The sequence below is a fragment of the Mauremys reevesii genome, linkage group 2 (assembly GCF_016161935.1).
Source record: "Mauremys reevesii isolate NIE-2019 linkage group 2, ASM1616193v1, whole genome shotgun sequence".
Taxonomy (NCBI): domain Eukaryota; kingdom Metazoa; phylum Chordata; order Testudines; family Geoemydidae; genus Mauremys; species Mauremys reevesii.
In genome coordinates this window covers 249404949-249420452 of record NC_052624.1, presented here as the reverse complement: position 1 = coordinate 249420452, position 15504 = coordinate 249404949, and the positions used below count along the sequence as shown (strand labels likewise).

Sequence of the window (15504 nt, the reverse complement as noted above, 5' to 3'; positions counted from 1 at the left end):
TTGAAAAAAATCTCCAAGGCCATGATGGACAGAGGCCACAACAGGGACTCAACACAGTGCCACATGAAACTTAAGGAGCTGAGACAAGCGTACCAGAAAGCCAAAGAATCAAATGGACGCTCCGGGACAGAGCCGCAGACATGCCACTTCTATGCTGAGCTGCAGGCAATTCTGGGGGGGCTGCCACCACTACCCCACCCCTGTCCGTGGACTCCGATGATGGGGTATTCTCAGTCACCATGCCTGAGGATTTTGCAGATGGGGAAGATGAGGAGGACGAGGTTAAGGAGACCACACAGCACACTGTTCTCCCCAACAGCCCAGGATCTTTTTCTCAGCCTGATTGAAATACCCTCCCAAGGCCGTATCCCGGACCATGAAGCCAGAGAAGGGACCTCTGGTGAGTGTACCTTTGTAAATATAAAACATGGTTTAAAAGCAAGTGTTTTTTAATGATTAATTTGCCCTGAGGACTTGGGATGCATTTGTGGCCAGTACAACTACTGGAAAAGTCTGTTAACGTGTCTGGGGATGGAGCGGAAATCCTCCATGAGGCTCTCCTGGAGGTACTCTAAAAGCCTTTGCAGAGGTTTCTGGGGAGAGCAGCCTTATTCCGTCCTCCATGGTAGGACACTTTACCACACTATGCTAGTAGCAAGTACTCTGGTATCATTGCATGACAAAGCCTGGCAGCATATGGTCCTGGTGTTTGCTGGCATTCAAGCAACATCAGTTCTTTATCTCTCTGTTTTATCCTCAGGAAAGTGATATCGTCCATGGTAACCTGGTTGAAATATGAGAATTTAATTATGGAGACATTCATAGGTGGCCGTTCCTACTGGGCTGTTTGCCTGAGGCTGAAAAGAAATCCTCCCCGCAGTTAGTGAAGCGGTGGGGGGCGGAGGAGGCATTGGCGCTGAGTGTTTGGCTAGCAGGGATCTTCCCTGATACCAGCCACGCGGTGGGGTGGGGAGAGGGTTAAAGCAGTCATCCCAGAGAAAAGGATGGGGGGGTTAGTTTGTACTGAAATCACATGTGCTATATAATGTGAATAGTGTTGTTCACCGTGAAAGAGTATACCCATTGTTTTGTAAAATGTATCTTTTTAAATACTTCTCTCCCTTTTTTAGCTCCTGCAGCTGCAAATGTTTCAAGTCTCCCTCCTCTGTCCGAAAGGCTATCTCAGATAAATCGGCGAAAAAAATGCATGCACGATGAAATGTTCTCTGAGCTCATGCAGGCCACCCACACTGAAAGAGCTCAGCAGAAAGGGTGGAGGGACACAATAGCACAGGACAGGAAAGCAGCCAGTGAACGTGAGGAGAGGTGCCAGCAGGAAGATCAGAGGATGCACGAAGCAACGCTACTGAGGGAACAAACGGACATGATCTGGCGTCTGGTGGAGGTTCAGGAACGTCAGCTGGAGAGACTTCCGCTGCAGCCCTTATATAACCGCTCTCCCTCCTCCCCATGTTCCATAGCCTCCTCCTCACCCAGATGCCAAAGAACGCGGGGGGTGGGGGATAGGCTCCAGGCACCCAACCACTCCACCCCAGTGGACAGAAGGCTGTCATTCAACAAGTATTGAAGTGGCCTCTTCCTTCCCTCCTCCCCTCCTCTCCCACCCCACCTGGTCGACCTTGTGAGTTCTCTCTCTATTTTTATAATCAATTAATAAAGAATACATGGTTTTTAAATGATAGTGACTTTATTTCCAATCTGTGATTGAAGGGGGGAGGGTGGTTTTCTTACAGGGAATTTTAGAGTCAACCAAGGGGGCGGGTTTTCATCAAGGAGAAACAAATAGAACTGTCACACGGTACACTGGCCAGTCATGAAACAGGTTTTCAAAGCTTCTCTGATGCACAGCGCTTCCTGATGTGCTCTTCTAATCGCTCTGGTGTCTGGCAGCATGTAATCAGCCGCCAGGCGATTTGCCTCAACATCCCACCCTGCCATAAACGTCTCCTCCTTACTCTGACAGAGATTGTGGAGCACACAGTAAGCAGCAATAACAATGGGGATACTGGTTTTGCTGAGATCTGAAAGAGTCAGTAAACTGCACCAGCGACCCTTCAAATGTCCAAATGTACACTCTACCACCATTCTGCACTTGCTCAGCCTATAGTTGAACAGCTCCTTACTACTGTCCAGGGTGCCTGTATACAGCTTCATGAGCCAGAGCATTAAGGGGTAGGCTGGGTCCCCAAGGATAACTATAGGCATTTCAACATCCCCAACAGTTATTTGCTGGTCTGGAAAGTAAATACCTTCCTGCAGCCGTTTAAACAGACCAGAGTTCCTGAAGACGTGAGCATCATGAACCTTACCTGACCATCCCATGTTGATGTTGGTGAAACGTCCCTTGTGATCCACCAGTGCTTGCAGCACCATTGAGAAGTACCCCTTGCGGTTTATGTACTGGCTGCCTTGGAGGTCCGGTCCCAAGATAGGGGTATGCGTTCCATCTATCGCCCCACCACAGTTAGGGAATCCCATTGCAGCAAAGCGATCTACTATGACCAGCACATTTCCCAGAGTCACTACCTTTGATAGCAGCACCTCAGTGATTGCGTTGGCTACTTGCATGACAGCAACCCCCACAGTAGTTGCCCACTCCAAATTGATTCCCGACTGACTGGTAGCTGTCTGGCATTGCAAGCTTCCAGAGGGCTATCACCACTTGCTTGTGAACTGTGAGGGCTGCTCTCATCTTGGTATTCTTGCGCTTCAGGGCAGGGGAAAGCAAGTCACAAAGTTCCATGAAAGTGCCCTTACGCATGCAAAAGTTTCGCAGCCACTGGGAATCATCCCAGACCTGCAACACTATGCAGTCCCACCAGTCTGTGCTTGTTTCCCCGGCCCAAAATCGGCGTTCCACAGCATTAACCTGCCCCATTAACACCATGATGTCCATATTGCCGGGGCCTGCACTTTGAGAGAAGTCTGTGTCCATGTCCTCATCACTCTCATCACTGTGCTGCTGTCGCCTCCTCACCTGGTTTTTCAGCTTCTGCTTCTGCATAAACTGCACGATACTGCGTGAGGTGTTACAATGCTCATAACTGCTGTGGTGAGCTGAACGGGCTCCATGCTTGCCATGTTATGGCATCTGCGTGGAAAAAAGGCACGAAGCGATTGTCTGCAGTTGCTCTCACGGAGGGAGGGGTGACTGACGACTGTAGCTATCCTGCAGTTCCCGCAGTCTCCTCCAACCATTTGAATTCTGGATTGAGCTCCCAATGCCTGATGTGGCAAAAACATCGTTGCGGGTGGTTCTGGGTACATGTCATCAGCCCTCCCGCCCCCCTCCGTGAAAGCAAAGGAAAAAATCGTTTCTCGCCTTTTTTCACTGTCAGCGTACGTCTACTAGATGCTGTGGACAGACACAGTACTGCAGCGCTACACAGCAGCATCCCCTTGCCTTGCCTTGCGGACAGCAGACGGTGCAGTATGATTGGTATCCGTCATCGTCGTCCTGTGGGTGCGCCTGGCTGGCCTTGGTGAGGTCGGTAGGGGTGATTGGGCAGACATGGGTGCTCCTGGCTGGCCTCGGTAAGGTCGGTTGGGGGTGCCTGGAAAAAAACGGGAATGACTTCAGGTCATTCTCTCTTTAAGTTCCGTGTAATGGAGATTCAGTCCTGCCTCGAATATCATGCGAGCTGGAGACTTCTGCCTCAGGCTGCTCTCCCAGTCGGCAGCACCACACGGTTGCGCCTACCCCTTGCTCTCATGGCTCATGAAGCCTGGACCGTAGTAAGGGGCAGTCCAACTATAGGCTGAGCAAGTGCAGAATGGTGGTTCACTCTACTTCCCTGTAAGCCAACCGTCCTCCCCTCCCCACTTTGATCTCTGCTTGCAGAGGCAATAAAGTCAGTGTTGTTTCAAATTCATGCATTCTTTATTACTTCATCACACAAATGGGCCGATAACTGCCATGGTAGCCCAGGAGGAATGGGGAAGGAGGGAAGCAACAGGTGAGGTTGTGATACAGGCACCCCCTAGGATAGCATGCAGCTCTTAATTTCTGCGGGATGTCTGGGGCTCTGACCCGGAGTGGCCGCTTGCATCTGTGGTTCTTTAGTGGGCTTGCCTGATATTCTAGGCAGCACTGAATCTCCATTAGACAAAACTTAAAGAAGAGAATGACCTGGGGAGTCATTCCCATTTTGTCTAAGCGCCCCCGACCGACCTCACGGAGGCCAGCCAGGAGCACCCATAACAGCAGCAGATGGTTCAGTATCACTGGTAACCGTCTTTGCTAACTTGCAAAGGCAAGGAGCTGCAGCTGCTGCTGTGTAGCACTGTCAGCAGCATCCAGTAGACATACGGTGACAGTGAAAAAAGGCTGAATGGGCTCCATGCTTGCCGTGCTATGGTGTCTGCTCGGGCAATCCAGAGAAAAGGGTGCGAAATGATTGTCTGCCATTGCTTTCATGGAGGGGTGGGAGGGTGGACTGATGACATTTTCCCATAATGACCTGCGACAAATTTTTGGCCCCATCAGGCATTGGGAATTCAACCCAGAATTTCAATGGGCAGCAGGGACTGCAGGAACTGTGGGATAGCTACCACAGTGCACCGCTCTGAAAGTCGACACTTGCCACGGTTCTATGGACGCACACCACCAAATTAATGTGCTTAGTGTGGATGTATGCACTCGACTTTATACAATCTGTTCCCAAAAATCGACTTATGTAAAACCGGAGTAATTTCATAGTGTAGAAATACCCTTACAAATGTCCTGGATAGGGGTCTGTGCTAAGAACACTGCTGAAGTTGCTTGCAATCTCATGGAATGAGCAGACAGATTACTTGGCGGATAAACGCCTGCCTAATCATAACAAGTGCGGATACATGAAATTATCTGGGATGAAATTCTGTGCAGACACAGGGAGACCTCTCATTTTGTTTGCTACAGCCATGAACAATTAGGTGGAATGCTGAAACAGTTTAGTCTTTTCTATGTAGAATTCTAGCGTGTGTCTAAAATCCAATAACTCTAGTCGTTGTTCATTCTTATTTGCACGAGGCTTTGGAAAAGACAGGTAGGTAAATTGCTCTATTATTATGAAATTGCTAAACTACTTTTGGGAGGAAACTCAGGTGAGGACATAAATACACCTTATCTTTAAAAAAGACTGTGTATGGTAGCTTTAAGGTGAGAGCATACAGTTCAGAAACTGACAGACATGTTGGCAATTAAAAAAAATCACCTTCCAAGAGAGGTATAGTAAGGAGCATGTTGCTAACAGCTTCAACGGTGGTCCCATAAGTTTTGGGAAGACCAGATTCACATCCGAAGGAGGATCGGGTTCCCTTACTTCAGGGTACAACCTTTTTAGGCCTTTGAGGAATCTGACTGCCATGGGATTTGAAAAAACAGAGTGATTGTCCACCCGAGGGTGGAAAGCGCATATTGCTGCCAGGTGGATCTGATAGAGGGTCCTGCTAAGCCTTGCTGTTACAGGTGCAACAAATAGTTGAGTATATTTTGGATGGATGAATGCATTTGCGAGACTCTGATTTGGGAATGCCAGAACAAGAACCACTTCCATTTTGATGGGTAGGCCATGCTGGTGGAGGGCTTTCTACTACTTAGTAAGACCTGGTGAACTTGCTCTGAGCAAGCCTGTTCTTTGGGATTTAACCATGGAGCTTCCAGACTGTTAAATGAAGGGAACACAGGTTTGTGTGGAGCAGCCAGCCATGGTCCTGAGAGATCAGATCCAGGTGCAATGGGAGTGAGATTGGGGTCGCCACTGAGAGGTCTAAGCGGAGAACCAATGTTGGTGGGGCTATAAATATAACCCACTTGAACTTTACTGGCACTCTGTGTAGGAGTGGGATTGGGGGAAGAGCATAATAAAATTGTCCCATCCAGGGTAGCAGGAAGACATTTATAATGGAACCTGGACTGCGGTCTTGAAGGGAGCAGAATTGGTTACACTGTCTGTTGTCCTTGTTTGCAAACAGGTCTAATTGGGGAGTCTCCCAGTGCTGGAAAATGCCTCTAACTACATCTGGGCAAAGAGACCACTTGAGACAGGAGCAAGACCTGCTCACATGATCTGCCAGCACATTCTACACCTCCAGAAGTTAAGAGGACTTGATGGGCTATACAAAATTCCCATAGGTGAACTGCTTCCTGACAAAGGAGGGAAGAGTGAGCTCTCTCTTCTTGCCTATTTATGTAAAACATGGCTGCAATGTTGTCTCCAAATAAGCTTCTGCCCCTGATATGAGGCAGGACCATCTGACAGGCAAGACAAACCGCCTTGAGTCTATGACATTGATATGAAAAGAGAGGTTTTGCCAGAGAGCAAAGACACTGAGTTCTGATGAGCCCCAGGTGAGCTCCCCACCCTAGCGCTAATGCGTCTCAGACCAGAGTAACTGATGGTTGACGGCGGATGAAGGGGAATGCCTGCACAAACATTGAGAAGATCCAACTACCAATTCAAAGAGATGAGAACCTGTGAGCGTACTGTGAGCACAATGTCCAGATGGAGACGGCTTGATGAGCATACTGAGGCCAGCCATGTCTGGAGAGGTCTGAGATGCAGTCTTCTGTGTTGTATCACATATGTGCATGAGGCCATGTGGCTTAGGAGCCCAACACAGTTTCAGGCTATTGTGATTGGATGATCTTTGAAGTGTGTCACCAGCAATTGGACTGATTGGAATTGTAACTTGGGGAGGAACACCCTGGCCTAGGTAGAGTTCAACAACGCCCCAATAAACTCTATACTCTGTACCAGACAAAAGGTAGACTTGTCTGCATTGATCAGAAGGCCTAGTGCTATGAACATCAACTGGATGAGTTGAACTCTGAACACAACCTGAGCCATGGACCAGTCCTTGACTATCCAATCATCCAGATAAGGTAGACCTGAACCTTTAATCTCCTCAGGAAAGCTGCCAATATGGCTATACACTTTGTGAACATGCAAGCACTGCCAACTGGTAATGTGAATTCTGGTTCAGTCAGAGGAACATTTCTTACTAATGCCACGGCACTCGGTGCTGAGTCTGACTGGCCTGACTCAGATGGAGGTCTCAGTGCCTCCTCCATGAGCAGAAACTTTAGCCTGGCCTCCCAATCCTTCTTTGTGTGAGGCTTAAAATCTTTGCAGATTTGTCAATGGTCCTCAGTATAAGCTTCCCCCAGGCACTTTAAGTAACTTGTGTGTGGGTCACTCAGGCATAGCCTTGTTGCAGAAAATGCAGGCTTTAAGCCTGATGACCGAGGCATCCCTGGGCACTGGGAATTGGCCAAAAAATGACAAACATTGAAATCTAACTACTTAACTAATACTAACTATTTATAATATACAGAGGAAAGTCCACAGAGAGAACTTGCAAATGCAAGAAGAGCAGTTCCAGTGACCGTCATAGGAGGTCAGAAGGAACTGAGAGGGGACGGGGCTGGCTGGGTGCTTCTTACTGGCACCAACATTGTGTGGCAGTTGAGGGTACTCGAGCCATACCAAAGGGCACGACTGAGGAAAAAATTATGGCAACTGTGGGGCATGCACACATCAAGAGAGGAATGCACATATGCAATCACTCAAATAAGAACAGGATATTAAACTTCGAAGTGGAGGGTAAGAAAAGAGTTGGAAGATCCAAAACTAGATGGATAGATGTCATACAAAGAGATCTGATTAGTTGTGGAGTTTCTGAGGAACTGAGTCAAGAAAGACTGGAATGGAGAAAAAGGATTCGAAGAGCCGACCCCATATAAATGGAATGAAGGCTAAAAGAAGAAGGAGAATTATGGCAGCACCCAGAAACCCCAATCAAAATATGAGTCCAATTTTGCTAGACTCTGAACAAACACATATGAAGACAAGGTCTCTTCTCTGAAGAGCCTACAATATAATGAGATAAGAGGCATATGAAGGGTAAGGTGGAAGAGGAATATAGTCTAATATATACATTTTTATGTCTGGTGGCAAAACTGCCTCTGCAGTACACCGCGCATTTCCCCTTCTTCAGGGGTCTTTAAACAACACATACACCCCATAGTCTTTCTCCTTCAATCACAGCCCTTCTTGGGGTCTGGTTTCTTTATTTACAAAGTTCCAAAAATGCAAACAGAAACAAACACACACAAAAATGAATTTCCCCAATCACTCACAGAGTCCCCAGAAATATGTCCCAGGGCATGACTCTTACCTCAGTGACAGAGGGAGTGGGAAAAGGTTTACTTGCACAGTCTCTCTTACCAGCTTGTGGGTGCCCTAAACCAAGCTGACTCCCTTGCAGCTTCTCAGAGTCAATCCCCTCATTCCAGAGCAGCAATAGCTCTCTCATAACGAACCAGTTGCTAGAGGTTCCTTCCTTGCACCAGATGTCTCTGGTTGTCTCATTTAGCAAGTCTGCTCCAGGCTTCTAATCTCCTGCATGCAGTTCCCTCTCTCCCGCTGCTTTCTCACAATGTACATACACACATTTATAATCATTTAAAAATGATAAATCGATAAAATGCCAATAGACATCCTGTTTGTCCATCAAACCACCTTTAATTGACTGATTTCTTACAGGCATCACTGTTGAATGGTTCTGAGGAAATATTTGAAAGAAGCAAAGGGTAGAGATTTTACCTTCCTATTTTATCATTCCCAACTCCCTTTTCTATTTCCCTTTGAAAATCCCAGTTTGTAATCCCCCCTTCTGATTTAACATGAATATGGTGTTAATAAAGACTATGTTTTCTCCAAAATTTCCTCTTCTGTTTATGAAAAAAATACAGATGTATTCAGCTTGGGTTCCTGTCACCATTCTATTCTATTTTGTTTTTTGATCAATGGTTCATTACTGAAATTATATTCACAAATATTCACATAATTTCAGTCAGTCACAGTCACATATTTATGACAACATAATTTCAGAACACACACTGTGGCTTCATAATTAGTTATAGAACAATCTCTCATAATCAATATTAACCATTGAAAGCACGCATGTATTATTAGGACAATTTTCAGATGTTTTCACTATTAATGATGTCATAGCCATATCTGTAATATCCACTGTAAAGGCATATTTTCTGTCATTGTTCCTTTTCAAATGCATTAATTCAGTAACAAAATAGCAGTAAAAAAGCACTAGGATTAGAGTACCAGATTCTGATTTCAGTTATATCAGTGAAAATCTTGAGTAATTCTACTGAATACCTGGAAAAATACATACACACACATTTTATATCCTTCCCACACCAATGTTGGCACATAGGGTGGAAACCATCTCTTCCATTCATCTCTGTAATTTGTTGCTGCTTCCATTTGCTCAGGGGTGTTCGCTCAACTATTCTGCCTTTCCTGACTAGGATTCTTTTTAAGGTTTCTCTAAGGCAGGATCCCCAAACTTTTTTGGTCATGCCCCCACCTTACGCAGGCTGCACCCCCCCCCCTCCCGGGAGCTAGGGCCAGGAGTGGGACCAGAGATGGAAGCGGGAGCCGGTGGTCCCGTGGGCCGGAGGTATGGCTGGGAGCAGAGCCACAGCTGGGCCTGGGACAGGGATAGGACAGGGCTGGAGCAGAGCAGGGGGGCTGACCCAGGCCCCGCCGCGTCCCCTAAATGTTCCTCCATGTCCCCCTAGGGGGGCACACCCCACAGTTTGGGGACCACTGCTCTAAGGCAGCCTTATTTCCTTAAATCAGTCGGTATTCACTTGACAAGCTTCATGTGGAAGTCTGTGTGTTGTCATCCAAAGTATATGCCCCAAATATCTCCAGCACTCCCTTCTGATTCTGGTGCAAATGAGCTGCTAGTTGGTGATATTTCAGATGATTCCATGTTTCCACTGGTCAAGAGGACTATTTTCCCCCCAAACTTCATTGAACAATTCTGTCAATTTCATTAGATGGGGGTATCAAGTACTTTTATCATTGCTGCTGTAATTTGATCATCCTCCACTGCTTTGTTATTTTTCAGATTTTTTACTTCAGACTGTGCTTCTGATATCTCTATTGGATCAATGTTAATGTCAAGTTGATCAGATTCACATTTCATCAGATCTGGTGCTGTGATGGGGCTGAGTCTACTGAGTACTTCTTTGAAATGCTCTGCCTATCTGTTTTTCTGTTCTACCTCAGTTGTAAGCATTTTTCCATCTTTTCTTTTTATTGGCTCATGTCCTGTTTTGAAATTTTCACACAGAGTTTTAGTCACTTGGTAAACAGCTCTGTGGTTTCCTATCATAGCAGCAGTTTCAGCCGCTAGCTCTACAACATAAGCCCACCTGCTGCACACTCATGTGACTGCTGGTCCCAAGCCCAGGTAAAGTGGGGAGGGCTGAACACAGGGCTAACCATTTGGCTTTGTAGAAACATCTTACTGGTTATAGAAATGGAATCAGGCTACTACTCTGTTAAAAATTAAATCTGCCGACCCCTAATGCTGCATGACAGCTCCTGTGAAAGCCAGTCTCTGGAAGCCAGGAACCCAAAAACTGATGCTAGCACAATAAAACACTTCAGAGTTGGTTACTGGAACATGAGAACAACATTTCAAATACCAAAGATCTCAGCAATCATGAGGGAGATGGACAACTATAAACTTTAAATTCTGGGTATCAATGAGAGCAGATTGATAGGTGCAGAAAACAAGCACTTCAGGCAAAAGAAGAAACATCTCATTTACTCAGGTTGTAGTGACAACAAACCCTCAGAGGGAGTAATGCTCATTATAACAGATTCTGCTGAAAAATCACTCATCAACTGGGAACCTATTAACCCATGCATCGTTTTTGCCAGATTCCAAACCAGATTCCTAAAGACGTCAATCATATAGCACTGACAGAAGAACATAGCAATGAGGACAATGATAAGTTCTATGTGGGAATATACACCAGTGTGAATGAAAGTAGAATTTGGTCCCATGTATTTTATAAGGATTACTACACTTTTTAAATGGATAGAATCAATTTTTTGGCTTGTGTCTTATAATAATAAGTGACGCACGCTATGATAGCCCAGAAATGTACAGATTGTTATGTCCATTGACAATCAGTAATAACATGCTACAACATAAGCATAGACATTTGTTAAGGACCACAAACTACTCCAGCATTTAAGTTTTTGTTAAAGACAGAAAACAAAGTGGTGGCTAATACATTTTCCATAAGTAGGTGGTCTTGAAAATACTGCATTGTACTTTATTTAAACATAAGACCCTGATACTACAAAGACTTCTGAACATGCTAGAACGAGATTATGTGAGTAGTTCCATTGACATTATATATCAAGACAATAATTAAAATTCTACTGTAAGTGCATCTGCTTCATCCAGCTTAGCAAGAGCACTGTCTGAAAGAGCATGAACCTCAATACTAATAGCAAAACAAGAGGCAAATAAAATGTGTTTAATGTGTTTTAGAAATTAAAAATCTGATGATTTTTAATTACATAAATTGTAAATAAAATGAGCGTTTTAAAACGAACTGTTTAAGTCTGAAAAATGTAATGCCGCTAAAAATGCTTGTGTGTTATGTGCTGGCGAGAAGACAAAATGGCCAGATTCAATTAAAAAGAGAACATACCTGTTACAGTTTTTGTTTTGACAGGGCTGCTGGCATACTCAGAAGCTTGATTTGACTGCTGCTTTGCCAAAGGCATACTTCCAACTGACACCTCATCCTCTTTTTTTCTCGTTACTGGCATACCAAGAGGAACAGTTCCTACGGGCTGCTAGAAACAGGAAAAAAGTAAGTGCTATATGGTGACTAATTCAGAGACAATGAACATATATGATAGAACATTACATCATCATAGAAAGTGTATCATAAACTGTTACTTCGCCCAAAAAAACTCCTAGAAAAATAACTTGAAATTATAATTCAAGCACATACAATGTGAAAAATTTGCACACTGAACTCCTTCAGTATGTATTAAATAGATTAAAATCCTTAAATATTTTTAGATCCAGATTTCTGCATGCAACTCTTTGTTCCTGAAAATGCTCTGAAATATCAAAAAATGCCAGAGACAGTAAAATGGTAATATTTTATCTGTAAACTAACCAAAACTTAAAGAATAAACCTGGACAAATGACGACCACAGAAAAACTGAAGTCTGGATGTTTGAGGTTCCCAGAAACTGAAAGATGTTTGTATGAGATATGAATTCTAAGACATTTTAATAAATAATAATAATGATAAATTGTACAGTCCTTTATATACAAAGCAATTTACAAACTTTGCCTAATGAATCCTCAAAATGTTGGATGAAGTAAACATTTTTATTATTTACACAATGCCATGTGTATACCAGGTGCTTTATAGGGAAAACAAAAAAAGATGAAATCTATACCTTAAATACTAAGGACCACCTTCTTACAGTTACTAATGTTGAATATCATCTTATTTCTTTGGCAGTCTGAGTAAAATCAATGACGCTACACATGAAGTAAGATATTGCTTAATATGAGTAAGGGTATTAGAATCCATTCCTAAAGTAAGTGTTACTTTCCCATTTTATGGAGTGGAGAAACAGGTCCAGAGAGATTAAATGATTTACCCAAGGCCAAACAGTGAATCAGTATCAGTGCTGAGATTAGAAAACAGAGTGCCTGGCTCTAAGATATGTCTTCAAGCCATCAAGACACGTTTTCTTTTTAATGTGCATTATTCAAAAAATCAAAATGACAGTACTGTGGGCCATGGCTACACAATTGACCATTAGGCTCTTTAAGTAAACAGCCCTTCAAATTGTCTTAGAAGCTACACCATACCTGGCAACAGTCACTGGGAAATAGGAGATTTTTTTCCCCAAGGCCTCACTGTTAGTAGCAGAGAACTACTACACATTCCCAATGCTGATTTTGCTTTTGTTTATTATTTACAGATGATACAGTTTCTGTGAAGACCAGACAGCCGGGTTACACATACTTTAATCAAGTTTTTTGTTGTTGTTTAAATTTGTTGGTATCAGAGTGATAATGTAATTCATATAGACAAGAAAAAAGAAACCTCACACGTTGCATGAGAAATCTTTGTGGGAAACAGTTTGTGTGAGGCAGGGGTTATGTGCTTGTAAATTTCCCCCAATGGAAAACAGATTACTGCATTAAGCATCGTGCACACACACAAAATATCATCCATGGACGAGTGACTGCTAAACACCTTTAATAATGCTTAGGAACTCCACTAGGAAAATAAGTTAGTGCAAGAAAAACACTCATCAGAAAAATCAAACATCTACTGAGGAAGTAGCATGTTTTAATCATACCCCAAAGAAGCCAACTTGAACGCACCTACAGTGGGATGTGAGACAGAAAAGAGCAACCCCACTGCTGTAGACAAATAGAACACCCCAGGATATGCCCATCAAACACCAGCCATGCACCAGAAAGCTCTAAAAGTCATTCTAGCAACGCAAAAGGAATCTTCAGTCAGCACTGGAAAAGCAAGATAAGGTTTATGGTGTAAAATTATTTTCCATACGGAAAGGTAGGTCAAAAGAAAATCTGTCAAGCACACTTTTGTCAAGATACATTTAGTAATACTACATTTCTCTTTTGAAAATTTAGCCACTTATGCTTCCAAGACTATTTTATATGGCAAAAATGATTGCACCTTTCCTACCGCCTTAGGGTGACCAGATAACAAATGTGAAAAATCGGGACAGCGATGGGGGTAATAGGAGCCTATATAAGAAAAAGACCCCAAAATCGGGACTGTCCCTATAAAATCGAGACATCTGGTCACCCTATACTGCCTACCACTGAGAATTTTTTCCTTCTACAATTTGGCATTTCTGGATATGACACGGCAAAGAGTGCTGGCATGCCAAATTAAAGCAGTGGCTTGGAGAATATGACCAGAGACTATGAGACACAATGGAGTTACAGGCTGGAGACTGACTGCCTAAGAAGCAGTTCCACAGAAAAGAACCTGGAGATTACAGTGGATGAGAAGCTGGATATGAGTCAACAATGTATTCTTGTTGCCAAGAAGGCTAACAGCATATTGGGCTGCATTAGTAGGAGCATTGCCAGCAGATCGAAGGAAGTGATTATTCTCCTCTATTCGGCACTGGTGAGGCCACATCTGCAGTATTGCGTCCAGTTTTGGGCCCCACATTACAGAAAGGATGTGGAGAAATTGGAGACAATCCAGTGGAGGGCAACGAAAATGATTACGGGGCTGGGGCACATGACTTACGAGGAGAGGCTGAAGGAACTGGGCTTGTTTAGTCTGAAGAAGAGAAGAGTGAGGGGGGATTTGATAGTGGCCTTCAACTACCTGAAGGGGGGTTCCAAAGAGGATGGAACTCAGCTGTTCTTAGTGGTGGCAGATGACAGAACAAGGAGCAATGGTCTCAAGTTGCAGTGGGGGAGGTCTACATTGGATATTAGGGAACACTATTTCACTAGGAAGGTGGTGAAGCACTGGAATGGGTTACCTAGGGAGGTGGTGGAATCTCTATCCTTAGAGGTTTTTAAGGCCTGGCTTGACAAAGCCGTGGCTGGGATGATTTAGTTGGTGTTGGTCCTGCTTTGAGCAGGGGGTTGGACTAGATGACCCTCTGAGGTCTCTTCCAACCCTAATCTTCTATGATTCTATGAAAGTGGTATGATGGAAAAAAATTGTCTTAAGAGACAAAATCTAGTTCTGAACCATTGTCTCAACAATGTTGAAGTATATGTAACACCATTAGACATGTAGGGAAAACCATCAAGACTATAATAGTAAGAGAAAGATGGAAAAAAATAGGGCCATATATTGAATGCATAAGTACTGGACAATGAAACAGCTGTTTCATCTTTGCTGTCCAAAAGCAAGCCTGATGCTGTTGATGATGCCCAATACAGTCTTGTCAGTTTTTTGGCAAAAAACTGCCAGTTATAAGTATGCAGTAGATGAAAGTTAAATGTTGAACTGGATAAAAAGGGATTGTTAAGATGTGGGGTTTAGCCACAAACTGACATGGAAATTGTGACTTAGGAAATAGCAGATGACAACAGCACCACAGCTGTATCGGAAGATGATGAATTTGATGGGAAAGGTAATGACACACTCAAGTGTTACCATCAGCATTTTATCACATCAAAAATTTAGAGATAAACTCTACTGCACATTTGTTGCTACACCTAACTGAGAACCACCTTTTGATTATTAGTAGACGTTATTATAGTAAGGGTAAATGTACAGAAGACTTAATATAGCTATGAAAAATTATAGCAGCTTTTTATACAAAGTTGTACCACACTAGAGGACACTGTAACAAGAGGCAGTGTACTGAAACAGGACAGATGGCAGGACACCTTATATGTTACAAAGGGGGGAAAAAAACTAATTCCACACCAATTTTTCTGCTGATCATTAAAAGTTTTAAAAAAATTGTCTGGAAATAAATGAATCAAAGTTCAGGGAACTTGACGTGTATTTATGCTCAGTGAACTAATGTCATAAAAATGTTTATAGCCTTATGAATAAGAGAGTCATACTGATGTAATTAAAATGGATTTTTGTTTAATTTTAAATTGTATTTGGCT

At 43.6% G+C, this 15504-nt stretch overlaps 1 protein-coding gene across 22 annotated transcripts in view; it reads right to left on the bottom strand.

Moving 5' to 3' along the window:
• VPS13B (vacuolar protein sorting 13 homolog B) overlaps window positions 1-15504 on the bottom strand; it is a 917098-nt gene that overhangs the window by 465125 nt on the left and 436469 nt on the right. For 21 of the 22 annotated variants that reach the window (XR_005593500.1, XM_039522053.1, XM_039522058.1 and 18 more), the window contains one exon: window positions 11549-11696. Coding sequence is in view for 21 of the 22 variants with exons in the window: in XM_039522053.1 (XP_039377987.1) it covers window positions 11549-11696 (148 nt within the window). In the remaining variant the exon portion in view is untranslated. The remainder of the gene's footprint in view (window positions 1-11548; window positions 11697-15504) is intronic. The other variant, XM_039522047.1, reaches the window with a different exon arrangement.